General features: G+C 40.6%; 1 protein-coding gene across 2 annotated transcripts in view; it reads right to left on the bottom strand.

Annotated features, from left to right (window-relative positions):
* The window catches only part of LOC117530524 (disks large homolog 5-like), a 110,546-nt gene that overhangs the window by 23,702 nt on the left and 64,278 nt on the right, over positions 1–22,566 (bottom strand). The window contains exons 16-21 of one of the 2 annotated variants that reach the window (XM_034193418.1): positions 14,325–15,275; positions 14,068–14,185; positions 7,752–7,920; positions 6,464–6,591; positions 2,813–2,896; positions 2,567–2,726 (exon numbers count right to left, since the gene is read on the bottom strand). In XM_034193418.1, the coding sequence (XP_034049309.1) occupies positions 2,567–2,726; positions 2,813–2,896; positions 6,464–6,591; positions 7,752–7,920; positions 14,068–14,185; positions 14,325–15,275 (1,610 nt within the window). Of the gene's footprint in view, positions 1–2,566; positions 2,727–2,812; positions 2,897–6,463; positions 6,592–7,751; positions 7,921–14,067; positions 14,192–14,324; positions 15,276–22,566 lie in introns of both variants that reach the window. The other variant, XM_034193419.1, reaches the window with a different exon arrangement.

Consider the following 22,566-nt stretch of genomic DNA (forward strand, 5'->3'; position numbering starts at 1 on the left):
AGACTTTCTTGGGCACAAATGAGGGGAGGGGTACTAATTATATCGACTACACTATGTGGTACTGAAACCTGTAAGAAACCTCTGACACATTCCAGAACTTTCTTCTAGTGAACAGATCACACACTGCAGACAGGAAATACAGAATTGTTTTAAATGTGCAATGCTATACCGGATGTTTCTTTGAATTTCTAATGTTGTATAAAGGCAGGGCATTCCAGCTACAATTCAGTCTGAGAATATTTTACCACACACAGAATTACATAAAATAAAAATCAACCATTTTCAGACTGGAGTGAAAGCTCAATAAGAATCTAATTTTGGAGAATCCAGCCAAAAAAAAAAAGTAGCACAAACTGATTGTGCTACTTCTTACAAACCAGCTTCAAGTCATGCAAACATACAATATTCAGCAGTCACCTGAATAAATTACAAGCAAATGAATGAATAAAGATGAATCAATACATAATCCAAAATCTTTCATCCTTAAAGTAACAATGCAATTTTTCCAGCCTTAATAAAACAGCTTCATAATCATTTTTACGGTGCACCAACAGGCAGAATGACGTCTCTGTCATTGCCACAGCACCTCTGAAATGCTTGGTACTGCACCATGCACTGTAACTCTAATGAGCTGCGCTGGAATGATTCTCACGATAACTGCAAATGGTTGTTTTTGGACTAGTAAGTCATAAGATTTTCTTACTTGCTAAGTCTTGTGCTGTTGCACTTGCTTGACGTTAGACTGCATGAGTGAAGTAGATGATTTGCTAGAAGATCATATGCCAGATGAGCTCATGTCAATAAAGGTTTAAGGGCAAGTATTTCAGGTAATGTTAGCAAATTTGCCACATACTGCGCTCAGACATCAGATTTTGTCAGTGCTTTTGCTGTGTTGGCTAGCTGGTCAACCAAATTTCAGTTAGTGTCTGGGGAATCAAAGTTTTGCCATGTCCATTTAGTTGGTTATCACCCACTCCTATTCCTATGTAGTCAAGTGTTTGTATACAAATAATGAATGTTTATGAGTTCAATGGTACAAATATTTCATGAGATGAACGAAGGCACGTTCCAGCTTTCAACAAATTAAATATTCATTCGTTTGAAAGAATGGAAAAACAATTATTCGTTTTATATAAGTGAGAAAATAGATCCATTTGATATTTTATTAATTTACAAAAAACAGAAAAGGGACTTACATTTTGGTGTGTGCCACTTGTGCTTAACAGTCCAACACGAACTTTAAAGTCCAAATTTGTTCTCAGTAGTCTGTGATGCCGTCCACTGACTGTGTACAGACTCCCGTTTGCTTTTCTTACTCCAGCGAAAAACGGCGTCAGAAATTTGTCCATCTTTTCATCCTAACGGCTCTTCATGCCTCCAGATGGTTTACGGTGTAGTGGATTTTTGTGCGTGTGTTACAAGAATTAGCAGTGTCAATTAGCTCCTTCAAATCATCATCTGCCAGCAAATCAAACTCCAGCATGTTTAGATGGTTGTGCGAGCATGCGTGGTGGTCCGGAGCATGCAACAGCACATTTCATATAGCATCAAAATTGCGCGCTAAAAAGAAATAATGCACAGTCAATGAAACAATGGCAAATGGTACAAATAATCGATGTCACGTGATACGCAAGCCACCAATCAAATGACAAGGATCCACTCAGCCGTTATATAACAGCACATAGTCCAGAATTAGTGAACATGCTGCTATTCTTTTTAGAGTTAAGTGCACTGACTGTGCAAATATCAACTGCTGAATGACCAAAGAACATCTGAGCATGAATGTGTACTAAAAGACACGTTCTCAAGACTTGATGTTTAAACTGCAATGTTGAATCACAGTTTTGTTCAAGTTTAGTAGTATGTATATTGACAAGATTGTTACTGAAATCTGAGAATCTATTTGATTTGTTCCCCTCATGCTATGAGGTTGCCGGTTGCATTTCTGTCAGTTTGTCAACAACTGTTCTTCAGAAGGCTCAAACCCCAACCTATATTTTCCAACAGTGGTCATAAGCTGATTTATGTCTTGCTAATCAAGGGTCACCCTTTGGAACAAATCTTGCATAGTGTTGTTTTAAGGCTATTAAACATTTAAGGAAATAAAAAGCTCCTCCTGCTAAACACAGCAAGACCAAAACATTAGATTTTGAAATATGCAGCAAGTGCATGTTCAGGTCTGGGCTTGAACAGACTCGCAGAGAGTGAATACATTTCTTATAAACAGAACAGATCCAACTTCAAGCATTTCACTGAGATGAATGTGGACTCCGCGAGGGTGTAATATAGGAGACAAATGTGAGACGTGGAAGACAGTGAAGAAAACAGATTGCTGACACGTAGGAAAAAAGGACAACAAATTATAATGAACAGCAGCAGAGACGCGAGGACGATGAAATGTTGTAAGAGTAATCTGTGTTTGCTTCAAACAAAACAGAGTCACATATTTTTAACAGCTTTTTAAGCACTTAATCACTGAGAAGCAGACAGCAGAAAAGACAAATGGCGGAAGACGCGTCGTGCCAAATGACATTACTGTGATGACACAGATGAGGAGCTCGCCTACCCGTTTTTCCTTCTGTCACCAACTGCAACATGGCTGACTGATATCCTGGGTTGGGGGGAAATGGAGCTTTGCGATTGGGTGCTGGTAAAAGGTGAGAGCTCCAGGTTGACGGGGGACAGTGGTGGTGTCGGGCTGCTGCACTCTGAATGGGAGCGGGAGCCTGGAGTGGTAGAAGACAAAGACGACGTGCTGTTTACTGCCGTCATGCCCACTGCTGGATGATGTAAACGCCGACTTCACCCCTACCTCTGTCAGATCCAGTGGAGCGTGGGTAACGAGCTGGGGGCATCTTAATGCGTTCTGCCCGAAACTTTAAAGTATTTGAAGAACCTAAGCAGAAGCAAAAAACAGAGGAAATTTATGACTCATATTCACTGATAATATCTTACAAAGCAGATGATTTATTTTATTAGCTTAGTGTGAATTATTTCCCACATCAAAGTGATACAAAGGAGCTGGACTGCAAGTGTGCTCATCAGAATATTTTAACAAACTGCATGTGACATGAGATCAAAAGTGCTCAGGGTACAACGGTGCCACGCCCACATGTCAAGGTATCAGGCTTGTAGAGAAAATGTCACGTGGGCTTTTAAACAGTCAGGTTCAGAAATAATAAAATATCTGAACTCAATTCCATAAAATCTGTCAATTTTTTGTTTAACTTTGACAATCATCACTGAAATGCTGCATTAACTGAAGTGATGAGGAAGGCAGCCAGGAAGGTGATGGGCCAGACAACTGGAGAGAGGAAGGAAGACAGAGACTTGATAGCGGAATGAAGACGTATAGGAAAGTATGAGGAGGAATAGGCTGGCAAAGGAGAACTGAGAAAGTCAGAAAGGTGAAGACAGTAGAATGAGAAGATGTGGCACAAGGTGAGAAGAGCTGTGGCAAAGGCTAGGCAGAGGATATTTAGTGGGCTATATGTAAAGATGAACACTAAGGAAGGAAGAAAAGGACTAAAGCCGACTGCTGAGACAGAGAGACTGAGCTGGAAAGGATGAGAAGCAGGTTAGGTTGATAAAGGATGCAGATAGAAATGTGCTGACAGCAAGGAGGTGGAGGGGGTATTTTGAGGAGCTGATAAATGATGAAAATGAGAGGGATAAAAGGCTGGATAATGTGGAGGGAATAAGTCAAGAAATGCAACACCTTGTTTTCTTTGTTTTGTTTTATAAGAAAACATGATAAATTAAAACATAAATGATAAAAAAAACAAAACATTTGTGATTACAAAATATGTAAGTCATCAGTGGAATATGTGTGCACATACATACATACACACACACACACACACACACACACACACACATATATATATATATATATACATGGTCATTCTATCTCAAGTCACCCAGAGGCTCCCAGGTCACTCCTCAGTTCTGTTCTGTCAGTTTGATATGTTATTCCTTTGACAAAGTTATGGTGAAATGTCAAATATTCAGTCTTTGGAAATTTTTGTGAATTTTTCACATAATCATGAAAATGGTGTTTTCTACCAAATTTGCACGTTAATAATGAACTCATTATATGCCTCACAGCTTTGAAACTGCTCATGCCATGCTAACCTTTGGTGTAAAGTTTGGAAACAGTTTTGGTGTATCTAGTGTGATCTGCCTTCCACAAAGGCCTCAAAATGGTAGAAAAGGCAAAATTTTACATGTTGTTCCTATCTTTGATTAGTTCAAAATCAAAGAAATATTTTAGCTGTGGCTATAGAACTTTTTGTATGATGGTTTGTGATATAATGGAACAATTACACATTTAAATGATACAGCAGCTTGTTTTAACATTTATAGTTGTTGAAAAAAAAATGATAATTTTGAGAAAGTGTCAAAATATGCCAATTTTCATCACCCCAGATGCCAATGTGGACAGTTGACTATCATATTCATATTTTTACCATATATTCTTACATATCTCAAGATGATATGCTGCAAATATGGTGTTTCCTTCTTGTGATTATAAATAGACACATTAGCATGACACACTGGCTATTTTGGGACATTTTGGGATTAGGTCACTTCATGAATATTGAGTAACACCTTGGTTGCATCACTAGAAATTGGAAAAACATGATAATCATTCCCATTATGTTTAAAAATAGACAAAAGTAGCAAAATATCTATTTTAAGAGAATTAGGTCATGCTGCAATTAGGTCGCTGAGCATTGGGCAATACTTCATAATATTTGTAACCACACTTTTCCCCACGCCATGTGCTGTGAAGAAACATGCACAGACACGTACTGCTGTCAGCAAACAGCAATGCAAGGAACACCAAACTCACCTTTATTTCTGTTAACTAGTGTAAAACAATAAATAGATCACTCAAAATTCATTTACAAGGTAAATAGAGATATTTACCAACTCTTAACAAGAAAGATATTTAAACTATCATATACGTGTTAAAGTTCTTCATGACAATTTATGAAATGAAACTGTATGAGTAAGCTAGTCTGTAAGGTTTTTTTTGTTTTGTTTTTTTCAAATTGCATATTTGTTATCATGATTCTGCCAAAAAAATATTGTTGCGACTACATTGTGATTTGAAGACAAAAATCACATGAAGGAAGCTCAATAACAGCACCATATTTTCAGCATATCATCTTGAAATATGTAAGAATATATGGTAAAAATATGATTATGATCGTCAACTGTCCACATTGGCATTTGGGGTGACAAAAATCGGCATATTTAGACACTTTTTTAAGATTAGCATTTTTAACAACTATGAATTTTGTTAAAACAGCCTGGTATATCATTTAAATGTGTAGCTGTGTTCCATTATATCACAAACCAGCATACAAAAACTTCTATAGCCATAGCTGGTATATTTCTTTGACTTTGAACTGATCAAAGATATGAACGACATTTACAATTTCGGGTTTTCTACCATTTTGAGGCCTATATGGAAGGGAGACCACACTAGATACACCGAAACCGCCATAATTTCCCAACTCAACACCAAAAGTTAGCCTGGCATGAGCAGTTTTGAAGCTGTGGGGCATATAGGGAGCTAATTTGTGCAATGTTGGTAGAAAACACAGTTTTCATGATATGTGAAAAATTCACAAAAATGTCCAAAGGCTGTAACTTCAAATGTTTTCAAGATACAGACCTAATATTTGGCATGTCACCCTAATGTCAGAATGTGATTAACATATAAAATTGACAGAATAAAGCTGAGGGGTGACCTGGGAATTTTTTTTTTTTTTTTGCAAAACTGCATGATTTCAGATGGAATGACCCCCCCCACCCCCCACCCCCCCACACACACACGTGAAAATAATTATATCTTGTTTGTATACAAGACTATTTCACTTAAGATTTTTCAGACTTATCTAAAAACAAATCTTTATATCTTATTAAAACTGTATTTAAGTGATTAAACAGACTGGATATTTTGATCAGAAAATAGACAAATACTTGTAAGATTTTTTTATTTTTGTTGTGCACCTTCAAGAAGCAAACCCTATTTTTAAGAGCAGTTGCTGATATATGTCTGCACCAAATCCTTCACTTGAAGCCATGCCTGTACAAAGGTATGACATGTTTATGCACAGCTAATTAGTGATTTGAAGTTCCACAGTCAGACTACCCTATAGACAAAAGAGTACTTATGGTAAAGTTTATAACGCATGCATGTGTCAACCTGGAGATATCTGGACCCACAATAAAACAGCTGCGCAGTTTTCAGCATTAGCCAATAGCATAAAGGTCGGGTTTGTTAATAAAGACATTCTGTCACAATAATTGCAGACATTTACTGCACAGAAATGGACACTGAAAAACATTCGTGGGTATTTGTACAAAAGGAATATCACGACAAATTACTACACGGCAGAATTAGTTGAGTTCACTACTAAGGCGGATAACCTTGGCATTCCATACATACCCGGTCGGGCACTGGGGACTACGGGGTTCGTGGTGGTGGCGTGTGATGGTTGGCTGCAGCTCATCTCAACGAACTCTCCAGTGTGCTTGTGGCTGAGATCCATGCTGTGTCGACCTTGATGCTGAGGGCTAAAATTGGGGGAAACGGCCTCAATAAATCCCTCTGGCACTCAATTAGTCAAACCAAAGCATGATATAATTTGCTCAATGCCATCTGCTCATTACATGTGGGGGGCCTACTTGCTGCACAAATACACAAACACTGACCATCTGAATTATCAGAACACAAGTTCAAATAAAACTGGGAACATAATTAATACTCTCCTAGTACTCACGATCTCGGTTACTTTCTTTTTCTTTCTGCAGTGAGGGAAAAACATCAGAAGTGTTTCTTTCAACATCTGGTAAGAAGTCACTTTGTATCCCCTTCATTGGATAAATTTAGGATCTCAGAACAGCCTTATTCATCAGCAGGCATCTGTCGCACGAGGGGGGACGTATGTGCCACGTTTCACATTTTACCTCTGATCGCATGATTACAGCATCGTGAGTAATCTATTGGCGACCTGGTCACTAATCATTTTTTGATTACAAAACATAAAATAATTTGAGTTGAGAGTTGTTTGAAGCAAAAGTACTGACACATTTCTTGTACTGGACATTTTCACACATTCCTTAATTTTAAAATGGATGGTATCAGTTAAATATTCCATTAAACCAACTCAGGAAAAGGGGCCAATTCTGGACTGGTCACATTTTATGGCTGAGATGGATAAAAAGACAGACTGCTTATTTTAAAAGATATGTGCCTGTCTCTTATCCAATGTGGGACCTGAGGTCTGCTGGTGCCGCTGCTCTCCGGATTTCCTAGCATGAAGCAGATACGAGTCTATGACTCCCCTGGATGGCACGCCCGTCCAACACAACTTACTTCCCCAGCCAAGGCCAGTGCCCATCTACAGCTGGGTGGTCTGAGACAATGTGCAAAGACACAGACAAGTACCCTGAGCGGGATTCAAACCCACATCTACATATTGGCAGGCCACCTCACTGGATACCTCTAGTTTGTAATGACTAAATTATGAAACATGCAGAAAGGTTGACAAATTACTAGATACAGGTGAACCCCGTTAACTCGCGTATTTGTAACTCACATTTCAGCTTTACTCACAGTCAATTTGTGGACCCTGAATACTATATGTTCTTGGTCAACCTCATTAACTCACGGGTTCAGATAGCTCTTGGTTCGATTTTGTGGACCCCAACTTGCGTGCGTTAACGAGGTTCACCTGTTTATTGACAACTGCTCACACCTGGTGTGTGACTGTGGGTGGGCGCCTGGGCCGGGTGCTGGTGGACCGTTGTTAGACTGGATCTCATGGCTCCAGGCGGTGTAGACCGGGTTCCTCGTCACTGCTGTCACAATAGGACATGGAGCTAAACCTCGTTGTACTGGTTCTGGAGTTACAAATGCCAAATTATATTATTTCAACACAGATCTAAACCACAAATTTCAGTTTAAGATGCACAAATACGGAATTCATGTCAGCATATTTATGGTATACAATGACATTACAGTGATCCACAAAATGCTTGAAGATACTAATACACCCACAAACACAATTCTGCAAAAATGAAGAACTACTTCATTGAAGTCTTGGGTGAAACTAAACTATTGTAACCATCTTGCAAATGATTTCTAGGCCTGAGTGGAGCAGGTGGACAGTGTGCACTACATCATTGGTCTGTGGTGGGACCGTGACACCTGGGAGAAATGTTTGCAATGCTGCCAAAGTGGAACCATCTGTGGTATTTTATTACCAGCAGTAAAGGAAGGTGGAAGCTCACAAGAACACTTCCAAGTTACCGAATACCCCCAAGTGCAGTTAAAAAAAAAAAAAGAAAATCACAACAGGAAATGACAAGTGTATAGGTCATTTTTGCTAGTGAGTATGTTGTCAGAGCTGGAGCTAGCAAAACATGGTTACAGTGTAGACCTCCTCACATCTTTAGCGCTCATTGTACTTCAAATTGAAATGCTGATGGGGGGTTGGGTCTCACAGAACAAGCCCCTCATCCAGAGTCTATTTGTAATACCTCAGTGAACTGCAGCGCCAGGAGAGAGTGGCTAGGCTAAGGTAAGCCTCAAACTTTATAATTGTGTTTAAAAGTTTATTTACATTTAGTGAGGTAAACGTGCAAATGTAGCTCTGCAGTGAAACTGCCCATGCAACCCAACACTTCTAATGATGTTTTCTCTTGTTCAGTGATGACAAGACGTGGTTTACTCTGAGTTCTTATTGCCAATCCGGTAACATTAATTAGCCAGTTAGCCCACAGCGGTCTTTGGGTTCTTAATAAATAATGCACTGATTACATTCAAGACAAAGTGGAGTGGAATGGAAGAGGATTTTCATACCAGAAAAACAAAATCTTGGCTCAACTCCAGTGTGCCTCCTGGCAAACTGCAGCTGAAATATCACATCTTTTAAAGAAAATTCTTTTGTCTGCCACTCCGCTACCATAAAACTGGTGGTGCAATAGGCAAAACTTGTACAATGCTGTTTCACCAAACACAGCCACAAAACCCTATAACTCCTTTAGAGTCTTTATGGGTTTCGTGGGGAGTTCCCTCACAGCCTCCTTATTCCATGGTTACTCAGCTTTTGAGAGCTACATCAGACAGATTTACCATTCATTACCATACTGTTTCTATTTCTTAATGACTGCTGTAACTGAAGTCAAATGCTGCATTCATGTCACCAGTAAGCAGCAGAAGGAAAACTAGATGTTCCATTATTTTCAATGATCGGTTGATGGAAAAATTCCACCACGTCTGGCTGTGAGCGTAGCAGCCACGCACAGTGATGGCACTTGCCATCAAAAGTTAAACATTTTCAACTTTTGCTGCTTACCATATCAACAAGGACAAACCAGATGTCATCTTATCTTTAAGAGGAAAACCAGACAGAGATGGATTATTTAAGTGCAGAGAGTCGCCTGGTTTTAACCAGGTAAATGTGAATATTTCAGATAGGAATCAATTCATAACCTCACAAAAAGTTAACTTTTTAAGCTGCTATCATAGTCAGGGTTTCCCGTTTTAATATAATGATATGCAAAATGCTAAAACACTGTTGTAACTTTCAATTAAAGCCCTGGTCAGACAGAATAATGAACAATGAATAATGAGCCATGTAGCATGAAATTATGTGCGAGTCAAGTTACTCAAGAATTGTGGGAGAACAGTGGCGCTTAGAGGCAGATTATTCGCCTAACAAGGCTCATCTTTGAGCGTGGCGCTAATTTTGTGAAGTTCAAAATTTAGCAAAAATAGCGTGGGGCGATTTGTGTACAAGGTACTGCGAGGACAATTGAGGATGTTACAGGCATGTTTCTGATGCGTACCAGGCTGTTAGAGACCCATTATCCAAGTACCTGGCAGCTACGAGGACAGAACAGGCTACCTGCAACAGAGCAGGTTCCACTCTAAGAAAGCTCTTGTAGCCTTTTTTAACATCTGTTTCCTGCAATTCCTTCAGAAGAACATCATATACGTGGCTCGAATAATCCCTGAAATTTCTGACAAATCCATACATGGCTCATTATTCATGGCTTTATTATTTGGTCTGACCATGGCTTAAGCAAATTATTTTCCATGACATTATCACTGAAAAGTGACTGTGCCTCACATCGTCACCTGCAGTCTGTCACTGCAGAGGACAGAAATTCCATTATAAAGACTGATGTGATTGTTTTTCTGACACTGACATGTGAACACAGCATAAAGCCCCTTTCACACCGGGCAAACGCAGAGTTGCATAATGCGGTGTGCCGACTACGCCGAGCTTATGCAGCCCTACGCTGAATTTATGCAGCCTTATGTGACAATACACTGAGGGATGCAAAGGGGTCCGCAAAGTGGACACACAAAATATTAAACATGTTCAATTCTTTCAGTATAGAGCACCGGATGCAATGCTCTACGCAAGTCTACACAACACTCCGCTAATGTACACCAAGCCTCCACAATTATACACAACCCTACGCCAGTTCGGTGAAAAATCCTTTAGGCTTTTTATCAGTACATACCTGCATTGCTAGATTTTATTCATCCCGCTCAACTCTGCTGAACTTTCCTGGCAGTGAAGCTTCAAAAAAAAAAAGTTCCCCTTCTCTCCAGAGCGTATCTGCACCTTTCTAGGCTCAAGTCCATAGAGACTCATGTTTGATTTTTTTTCTTCAACCTATTCATTACCATCGCAAACAAAAAAAGGCTCAGCGCCGACCCTTGTAATACTGCCTCCACCATGGGCACACTGGAATAGCAGACTACTAATTCTGCAGTACCTCTTTGAACAGCATGAGGTACTATTGGAAGCCCTAGCAGCCCTCTGCACAGACCCCACCCCACTCATGTCACTCAATATGATGCTGAAGAAGCATTAGAGTGTCAGACCTTTACCACAAGGCCACAGTGGGAAGTGCCAGAGGATTAGAGAGCGTCTGGCTCTAATGAAATTCCTCTAATGAAAATACTCCATCATACAGTTTTGTGTGACTGCCCAAAATTACAGACGAATATAGCCAAAAAAAATTAGCAGACAACTTTATTTGCTGAGTCAGGATAATGTGGCCAGTTTGGACACACTGACTTAGACATCGTTGGCAACCTTTCCTGGACTCCAGCTTTAAAACCCCGGAGTTTATCAGACAGGTTAAAAGGCAAATGAGGTAATGTAGTAAGTATGGCTGGAATGTGCAAATGTCATTCCTCCACAGCTACACACACTGCCTCCATCAGCTAGTGGTACTACAACTACTGTACCAGGACATTCAACAACCAGCTGAAGTAATGCCTCTCATACAAAAGGTGGGGATGTGGCATTAGAGGTGCCATGTCTGCACCTGACTTGGAAATGTTCATGTATCTACTCCCTGTCTCATCTAAAGAAAACCGGATGTAAAAAAAAAAAAAAAAAAAAAAAAAGATAATTTGCTTTAGCTATAAGTATGTTCAACTGATTATGGGCTCTGAAAAATGGACAGACTGTGTATTAAAATGGCTGTAATTCTGAAATGGTTAATGTCATATTTTTGTTAAACCTCTGAACATCTACATGCCGACAACATCTGGATTGCTTGATTTTAGTTCCACTGAGGTGCTGGCAGAGGTTGAATTACAATCACTCTGTCACTGCCCAAACACGTATAGACCTGACTGTGGCATTACAACACTAAAACATTTACACAAATAAATACTTCCCACAATATCAGAATCCTAAACTGTTTCCAGACCAGACAAATTTTGATCATATTGGTGGTAACAGATTGTGAATACTTAATTTGGATATTAAAGAACCAACTTACCTATAACAAGTTACAGAAGAAAATCCTTTTTATGACATCACTTAAAAGGTGAAAATCCAAATGGATTATATCTTCAAGCAGCTTCACATATGAAGGACATTGAATCCATCTTGTCAGCAGTGACAAAACATTCCTTATTATATAACGGCTGAGTGGATCCTTGTCAACATGGATCATTCGTCCCATTTGTGTTGCATTGCATTTAGAGTGCAAATTTGGTTCCATACGTTTGGTACCATTGCACTCTGTATACACACCTACCTACACACACACGCATACACAAAAATCCACTGCGCTGTAAGCCGTCTGACGTGATTTTTTTTTTCGCTGCACTGAGGAAATAGTCTTTTTTTTTGGTAGTACATGCGCGCACAAGCACCTTCCCGCTTGTGTGAGCGCACATCACGTGCACCCACACACAAGCCGGGTGGCGCTTAGCTTTAAAACAAACATGACAGTTTTTTTTGCTGATGGACGACGATTTGATGCAAGGCATTCATCGTCAATTATTTTTGGACTCCTATTTAAAGTTCATGTTGGACTGCTAATGTCAAAGCAGAAGTGACGCACCAAAGATAGATTAATTTGTGACATTTTTTTCGCTGCATTGAGGAAGTACCAAAATGTAAGACCCTTTTCTGTTTGTAAATTAATATAACATAAAATGACAAGGATCTATTTTAGCCAATTTATAAAACAAATAATGAAGGTTTTTTCAATGGAACGAATATTTAATTCGGTGAAAGCTGAAACAAACCATTCAATGAGGCGAAGCAGCATGGCAGTATGTTCCAGCTTTCACCACATAAAATATTTGTATCACTGAACTCAAACATTCATTATTTGTATACTACTACATGTCCACAAAAATTACAGCTATATAGCTCAATGAACCATTAAATGAGGCTTTGAATAATGAAGCTTTTGGCAAAACAATTGGCTGGGAAGGCTTGACATGTCAACAAGGCTTCATCTTGCCATCACTGCAGGCCTTTTCCTAAAAGCATGTGTTAGCAGTGCAGTGTCAGGTGGTAAGGAGGCGAGTATCTTGGAGCACCTTGTGTGTAATGTGGGGAACCAACAAAAAAAAAAAACCCATCATAGTCTATAAGTCACATTCATTTTTTGAAATGTGTGATGCTACTGCTTCATGCAACAAGAAACAAAATTATCATCATTATTAATATTTATGCTTAATGCAAACACTGCATTAATGAACAGAATCTAACAGGCTAATCAATGTTACTGCACAAAGCCAAAGAACGCAAGGGGAAGTTGCTTCCTGTCGCCATTGAACAAACAAAAACATCAAAGCGGAGCCAAATGTGCACGTTTACCTCACTAAATGTAAAATACTTTAAAATTACTATAGATTTATTAACATCATAGTTAGCCTTACATTAGCCTAGCTGTCCTCTCTGTTGAGGGTCCAGCTGTCCCACAAAATGGAAATAAATCGAGTGCCAAGTAGTAGAAAAGTTATTTCTCCATCTTTACTGAAGAGCATATAAATGTTCCCTCTCTTATTCCCTCTCTTTATTCAAAAGAGCAGTCTTCCAGTTTGAGAATGTGATTTATTAATTTCGCTGTTTTTATGAGACATGTTCTCATTCAGATATTGTTTTACTGTGGTTGGCATCCTGCTTAATGGTACATTAGCACCACCTTCTGCTCCAGGGTGTGGATTAGACAGTACTTCATTCAGATCAGTATTGAAGAGCCCCTTGTGAGTGTAGAAGGTGCCATCTTGTGGCTGTAGATGATGATGCAGTATTTTTGACATAAATTCTAGGACCTGCCAATCAAGTTTACATACATACATACACAATATTATATTATATATATATAAAGCATGACAGTCTGGAAAATGTGTTATATGGTATATGTGCTAACTGAACTGTGCATTGACTCTCCAATTTATCTCCAGGATTACCTGTCTGCCTGTTCACACACACAGATACTTGTGATGAGTGCACTGCCTTTGCTATTTGTCTTGACCCATTGCTTGTCACTTACTGATGCCCTCAGAGACTATGTGCTTCCATGGACTGATCTTCTGCAGCTTACTATCACCAGTGCTGCAAATAAACACTTCAAATATTACCCACCTGTGTTGCTCCCTTTATTGAGTCTCCAGTCGTGCTACATCCGTAACACTTTGGAGACTAGTGTTGTCCTCCTCTGTTATGAATGTAATCATGACACAGAACAGGTTAAACTGTTTAGGCAACTTACGTGCACCAATACTGTTGTAGCCTGGAGGTGTGAAGGGCATGCTGTACCGATTGGTTCGCATGGGAGAGAAACGCAACATGTCCATGGGCTCTGGGGACTGCTCATCGTTAGAGAAACTCTGCACCTGGAAAAAGGAATTAAACCGGTAATTAGACCACTGGGGAGTTCTGAAAAGCCATTACGCAACAAATAGCGCATGAGAAGCATGCACATGTCAACAAGGAAGCCAGATCCTCAAAGGGCAGTGTGTCAGATACCTGCATGGGAACAGGGGTGTGTAATGGAGCCACATTTCGCTGCAGAGCAGGTGCCGATTTTGGCCGGTGTCTCCTCCTTTCTCGCTCCTGTGTTCTGTACCTTTGCCTCTCTTCCTCGAGAGGTTTCTTTGAACTCATCATAGTCTCTCCTGAGGAACCATCAGAATAGCAGTACTGGCTCCTTGCCTCCCCATCCTCATGGGGGCCTGCAGCTGGTGCCGGTGAGGCCGGGGGAGTGCCGGTAGTGATGGTGGAATCGGATGCTGAACTGTTCTGTTGATGATGTTTGAACCTGAAAGAGTCACTTCTTGTTGGAGGAGTAGGAGGACTCTGAGCAGCTTCAGATGTCGAGTTCTGTGGTGAATGCTTGGGAAACTGAGCAAGGGATACATAATCCAATTTTGGGGGCACCTCAGATCTTTTAAATGCATGAGTGTCAAAGATAGACTTCCTTTGTTTTGGTTTTTTATAAATCGAAAGTTGGCTGCACTCAGGACTATCATCTCCCATCATCATTTTTGGCCATGTGCCTCCAGCAGGCTTCACTACAGAAGGCTGTGGAGAGCTGCAGTCAGAGACCATGGAGGTGAGAGTGAAAGGGCCATGGTGCGGCTCTGGCCTCCTGTGCCAGACCTCTTCATGCGTTTCTGAGTAACTATGTAAAGTGGAGGAGTTGCCTTGGTGGGAAAGAGAGCGAGAGTGTAGGGAACCATTAGAAAAGGGCTTATGAGGGCAGTGAGTCTCATTGGTTTCCTTACAGGCTACATCACCTGTGCTGCTTATGTCACAGCTGTTAACATCTGTTTGTGTGGAGCAGTTATGCTTGGACCAAATGTGTTTGGGGTTCCTGCAGTTCCTGGCATGGACCTCACATGATTGGAGCCGGCAGGGCTTTTCTGACTCCTTCAAAGTTTCAAATAAACTCTGGCCAGAACAGCTCTGTGGAACAAACTGATGGAAACAGAAGACTAATTAAATACCTGCAAATTTTAAAGTGAAAACAAATGAGTCAGTTGTTAAATGTTTGACTTTAACCCACTGAGGTCTGGACTAGCGGGCATGTCCAGGTCACTTTCATACCTTCAGTAATCCCCTATTTAAGGTAATTACATATAGTATAACGCCCTGCGTTGCACATAAAAATGTTCAGCACAAGCTCACCTTTCTGAATGAGACATATCTGTCCAGGACATGAAAAAAACGTGTTTCAGTGTGGAAGGTTCTAGCTGGGGAGGTGATGGTCTAGTGGTTAAGCGTTGGGCTTCAGACAGGCAAGGTCCTTAATCCCCCAAGTTGCTCCATGTGTGTAGTGAGTGCCTTGCATGGCAGCACACTGACATCGGTGTGTGAGTGTGTTTGTGTGAATGGGTGAATGTGAGGCATCATTGTAAAGCGCTTTGAGAATCTGATGGAGATGGAAAAATGCTATATAAATGCAGTCCATTTAAGGTTCTTGGTTCAAACCCCACCCCTGCCACATTTCTCCATGTAATGTGGATCTGCATCAGGAAGGGCATCTGGTATAAAATGTGTGCTAAATCAACATGCAGTAACGCCAAATGAAAACAAGGGAGCTGCCGAAGGGACTGACTTATGCCAATAAATATTAGCACAGGTACAGAGTAAAAAAATCTATCATGAAAACCACCAACATTTTTTAATCAGTTATTTCAGAAAGTGAAAATATTATACAGTAGTGCTATGTGACTAAAAAGATTAATCCAGGTTTTGAGTATATTTCTTATTGTTACATGGGAAACAAGGTACCAGTAGATTCAGCAGATTCTCACAAATCCAACAAGACCAAGCATTCATGATATGCACACTCTTAAGGCTATGAAATTGGGCTGCTTCTTCTTCTTCTTTGTCTTTCGGCTGTTCCCATTAGGAGTCGCCACAGCAGATCAATCGTTTCCATCTCACCCTGTCCTCTGTATCTTCCTCTGTCACACCAACCACCTGCATGTCCTCTCTCAGCACATCCATGAACCTCCTCTTTGGTCTCCCTCTTCTCCTCCTGCCTGGTGGCTCCATCCTCAGCATCCTTCTCCCTATATACCCTGGGTCCCTCCTCTGCACATGTCCAAACCATCTCAATCTCGCCTCTCTGACTTTGTCTCCAAACCGTCCCACCTGAGCTGTCCCTCTGATATGTTCATTCCTAATCTTGTCCATTCTTGTCACTCCCAAAGAGAATCTCAACATCTTCAGCTCTGCCACCGCCAGCTCTGCCTCCTGTCTTTTTGTTAGTGCCACTGTCTCTAAACCATACAACATAGCTGGTCTTACTACTGTTTTGTAAACTTTCCCCTTCACTCTTGCTGATATTCTTCGGTCACAAATCACTCCTGCCACCTTTCTCCACCCACTCCACCCTGCCTGCACTCTCTTCTTCACCTCTCTACCACACTCTCCATTACTTTGAACAGTTGACCCCAAATATTTAAATTCATCTACTTTCACCACTTCTACTCCTTGTAACTGCACTACTCCACTGGGCTCCCTCTCAGTCACACACATGTACTCAGTCTTGCTTCTACTGACTTTCATTCCCCTTCTCTCCAAAGCATATCTCCACTTCTCCAGACTAGACTCAACTTGCTCTCTACTCTCACTACAGATCACAATGTCATCTGCAAACATCATAGTCCATGGGGACTCCTGTCTGATCTCATCTGTCAACCTGTCCATCACCACTGCAAACAAGAAAGGACTCAGAGCTGATCCTTGGTGTAATCTCACCTCCACCTTGAATGAGTGTCATTCCGACTACGCATCTCACCGCTGTCACACTATTCTTGTACATGTCCTGTACTACCCTAACATACTTCTCTGCCACTCCAGACTTCCTCATACAATGCCACAACTCTTCTCTTGGCACCCTATCATAAGCTTTTTCTAAGTCCACAAACACACAATGTAACTCTTTCTGTCCTTCTCTGTACTTTTCCAACAGTATTCTCAGAGCAAACATTGCATCTGTAGTGCTCTTTCTCGGCATGAAACCATATTGCTGCTCACAGATCTTCACCTGTTTTCTAAGCCTAGCTTCTACTACTCTTTCCCATAACTTCATGCTGTGGCTGATCAGCTTTATGCCTCTGTAGTTACTGCAGCTCTGCACATCACCCTTGTTCTTGAAAATAGGAACCAGCACACTTCGTCTCCACTCCTCAGGCATCCTCTCACTTTCCAAGATTTTATTAAACAATCTGGTTAGAAACTCTACTGCCATCTCTCCTAGACATTTCCATGCCTCCATTGGAATGTCATCTGGACCAACTGCCTTTCACCCTCTTCATAGCAGCCCTCGCTTCTTCCTTGCTAATCTCTTTTACTTCCTGATTTACTCTCACCACATCATCCAGCCTTTTCTCTCGCTCATTTTCTTTATTCATCAACTCTTTGAAATATTCCCTCCACCTTCTCAGCACACACTCTTCACTTGTCAGCACATTACTATGTGCATCTTTTACCACCCTAACCTGCTGCACATCCTTTCCAGCTCTGTCCCTTTGTCTGGCCAATCGGTACAAGTCCTTTTCTCCTTCCTTACTATTCAACTTCTTGTACAGCTCGCAATATGCCTTTTCCTTTGCTTTTACCACTTCTCTTCTCGCCTTACGCCGCATCTCCTTGTACTCCTGTCTACTTTCTTCATCTCTCCGACTATCCCAAAACTTTTTCGCCAACCTCTTTCTCTTTATGCTTTCCTGGACCTCTTCATTCCACCACCAAGTCTCCTTGTCTTCCTTCCACTGTCCAGATGTCATACCCAGTACTGCCCTAGCTGTCTCCCTCACCACATCTGCAGTACTCTTCCAATTGTCCAAAATTGCTTCCCCTCCAACTAGTGCTTCTCTCACCTGCTTGCTAAATTTCACACACCAGTCTTCCTCCTTCAGCTTCCACCATCTGATCCTTTGTTGAGCTCTCACTCTCTTCTTCTTTACCTCTAAAGTCATCCTACAAACAACCATCCTATGCTGTCTAGTGACACTCTCTCCTGCTACTACCTTACAGTCTCTGATTTCTTTTAGCTTGCATCTCCTATAAAGAATGTAGTCCACCTGTGTGCACCTTCCTCCACTTTTATGTTACCCTGTGCTCCTCCCTTTTCTTAAAGTAGGTATTCACCACAGCCATGTCCATCCTTTTTGCAAAATCAACTACCATCTGTCCTTCCCCATTCCTATCCTTGATACCATATCTACCCATTACTTCCTCATCACCTCTGTTCCCTTCACCAACATGCCCCTTGAAGTCTGCTCCTATCACCACTCTTTCATGCTTGGGCACACTCTCCACCACCTCATCTAACACACTCCAGAAATCATCTTACTCCTTCATCTCACAACCTACCTGTGGGGCATATGCACTAATGATATTCATCATCACCCCTTCAATTTCCAACTTCACACTCATCACCCTGTCAGACACTCGCTTAACCTCCAACACACTTTCAACATACTCTTCCTTTAAAATGACCCCAACACCATTTCTCTTTCTGTCCTCACCATGGTACAACAACTTGTACCCACCGCCGATGCTCCTGCTCTTACTTCCCCCTCCACTTGGTCTCTTGCACACACAATATGTCTACCTTTCTCCTCTCCATCATATCAGCCAGCTCTCTCCCTTTACCAGTCATACTACCAACATTCAAAGTCCCCACTCTCATTTCCACCCTTCTAGTTTTCTTCTTCTCCCGCTGTTCGTGGCAACGTTTTCCTCCTCTTCTTCATCGTCGTCTTCGAAAAAAAAAAAAAAAAAGAGTAGAAAAAGGGGTGTTCACAATAATAGTAGCATCTGCTGTTGACGCTACAAACTCAAAACTATTATGTTCAAACCGCTTTTTTAGCAATCCTGTGAATCACTAAACTAGTATTTAGTTGTATAACCACAGTTTTGGTTACCTGGATTAATCTTTTTAGTCACATAGCACTACTATTATTCTGAACACTACTGTACATTCCATACAAACTGTTTCAAGGATTTATCTATTTATTTATTTAACTTAGTCACTAAGTAGGGTGCTCTGTGGCTAAGTAAAAAAAAAGTGGATAAAACAGATAAATGTAATGCAATGCTACAAACAAGTGGATAAAATGGTGGGAGATGACAAGGTGGAACAAATGAATCTGCAAATCTGAAATCATATGCAAAGGAGTTTATGTATTTCTTGAGATGGCCTTTACTGGTGATAATCATTATTTGACAGAAATCTATGTGTATATGGAGGTTTTACACAGACAAGTAAGCCACAATGTCAATGCTGAAAATGCTGGCTGTTTGCAGATTGCTGTATCAAAGCATATTCATGGAAGGTTGATGAGAAGACGCCAGCTTTGAGAAGATTGTCAAACAAAGCCAATTCAAGAACTTGGGGGAGCTTCAAAAGGAGTGGACTGAGGCTTTGAGTCAGTGCATCAAGAGCCACCAAATGTCCACAAGATGAGCTACAAGTGTTGCATTCCTAGTCTCAAGCCACTCTTCAACAAGAAACAATGTCATAAGCATCTTACTTGGACTAAGGACAAAACAACTGGACTATCACTCAGTGGTCCAGTTCTTTTCCAGATGAAACATAATTTTGTATATTTCATTTAGAAATCAAAGTTCCAGAATCTGGAGGAAGAGCAGAATGACAGAGATTCCAAGTTGCTTGAAGTCCCGTTTGAAATTTTTACAGTCAGCGAGGATTTGGGTGCCACATCATCTACTAGTGTTGGTACACGTCCAAAGTCACCAAAGCAGTATACCAGGAGATTTTAGAGCCCCTCATGCTTCAATCTGGTGACAAGATTTATGGCCACTGAAGGCCACTATCGAACCAACCTGGGCTTCCATAACACCTCAACAGTGCCACAGGCTGACAGCAAAAGGAGCCACAACCCAAATTCTGATGGCAAAAATGAACACACTTTTCAGAAGCTTAACATTCCTTCATTATGAATTATTTTTGGTGGGGAGGAGGAGGGGGCTGTTCATAGAATGAACTATTTTGATAAACTTATTCCCTTTTTTGAAGCTGTAGGCCATAAATTTCACAATTAAAATATGCTTGAAACACAAAAAAATACTGAACTTTTTAACAATATTCTGTTTGTTTTTTTATGTACCTGTATTAGTATTAGTGTGGTAGCAACAATGCAATGTCTAGGGCCCTTATGACTTGCTTGGCGACTTCATCGTGGCAAAGTTTTGCTAATTTCTGTTCACACAATTGCCTCAATGTCTTTACTTTAGCATTCTGCCAAGTATCAGTGAAACTACATTTGTTCACTTTTTTTAACATCAACATCTCCAGCTACTCTCACACAGACTGTGTGCCTGTAGCATTTAACGGCACGCGTAGCACTCGCCACCAGAGGTGTCAAATCCGGTTTCAGAAAGTAAAAACCCTCCCATGTGTTGCTTCTACCTGCACACCTAAAACAGGTGATCTCAATAATTAGCTCATCCACTTGCCTGAAGAGCTGAATTAATTACAATCAGCTGGCTTATTGGGAAGATGGAACAAATATGTGGCTGGACTTTTACTTTCTGAAGCTGGATTTGACACCTCTGCTCGCCACACAAATGTCCCACAACACTAGACAGCTGCCGGCACTCAATAGGATGTGGTGAGTGTTTTAATAATGTTCACAACAAATTGCAACCAAGTTTCACTTATGAACACAAAAAAGGCCAAAAATGTCAAAGGTGCAACCTAATAGCTGACCTGTTTGCATGTCATCTGTTGATACGCTCCATTATCAAGTGCGATGGCAGACTGTGAGCTAGTGAGGGAGGGTGCTTAGGGTTTGTTCATCCAAACTTGAGTATTTGTGCCATACTTTACTGGCAGCATCATTCAGTGCATTTCAGTGAAACCACCGAACATTCTAGCACACAATTTTCTCACCGATACTGATTAAATGTCTATTGCAACACATATCACTAACATTTTAAATACCCATGTATCTCCAATTTAATCCCCTAATTTTTTGTTAGACCTAAGCATTGTACACCATCAGTGATGCCGGTAACACGTTACTTAGTAACGCGTTACTCTAATCTGACCACTTTTTTTAATAACGAGTAATCAAACGCGTTAATCTTTCCAAAACAGTAATCAGATTAAAGTTACTTCTCCATGTCACTGTGCGTTACTATTATTTTTCATTGTGGGTTGATAGCAGCATTAAACTTGGTCTGTGGGCAGGGGGTCAGTGTTCGACTGAACTACCCACTTTAAGCGAGCTGTGAGCTTTTCATCCACGGTTTTTTTGCAGCTGCTCGACTCGTCCTCACATCTTAAAGCGCGGTGATCAGCACACCTGCACTGAGCAGGTGAGACATTTTTATACTTTTTTCCCTCCTTTATTTAGAATTCTGAGCTGAGCTGCTCCGTATCGTCTCGTTAAAAACAGCTGATCCTCCGCGACGCGTCAACAACTAACACTATTTTCCACTCAAATGCACCTAAACTCTCTTTCTGAGGACCACATGATGTGAAAACGCAATAAAACTTTCTTACCTGTAAATCTGGTCCTGTTTTCTGCATAAATAAGTGTTATCCATTCTTTGTGCTCAAACGCCAAAGCAGGGGCGAATCCAGATGGAATGGGGCGTGGGGGAGGGATGTGCCCCCCTCACAACACCCCTAGATTAAAGGTCCAGTTTTGAAGCCGTTTTTTACTACAACTACTAATATTGCTTAAAATAATAATAATTTCGACAAGTAAAATGTTTAGAGAGAATTTAAATGTTAGAAAAATGTTAGAATTTAATAGTTACATTTATAAAAAATGTAGGTTTGAAATTGCAAGTTTTACTGTTACAGTGCTGTCAACAGTTAAATATGAGGTCAAGAAAGAGGTCTTTATTTTACTTTTTATAGAACAAGTATTTATTTTCATTGAAGTCAAGAAAGGGTGACTATAAAGTGAGTTTTGGCAAAACAGGTATCATTGTCATGTTGACGTGGGTTGTTGTCGGCAGCTGGGGAAAGTAACTAAAAAAGTAACTAGTAATCTAACTTAGTTACTTTTACAATTGAGTAATCAGTAAAGTAACTAAGTTACTTTTTCAAGGAGTAATCAGTAATTGGATTACTTTTTCAAAGTAACTGTGGCAACACTGTACACCATCAAGCTAACCTTTACAAAGTTCATTATAACTAAATTTTCACTCCACATTGCTCACAGTTTTCAGGAAGCTGTTTCAAATAACCAAACTGCAATTTTTTTGAAATACA

This window comes from Thalassophryne amazonica, chromosome 18 (genome assembly GCF_902500255.1).
Source record: "Thalassophryne amazonica chromosome 18, fThaAma1.1, whole genome shotgun sequence".
Lineage (NCBI taxonomy): Eukaryota > Metazoa > Chordata > Actinopteri > Batrachoidiformes > Batrachoididae > Thalassophryne > Thalassophryne amazonica.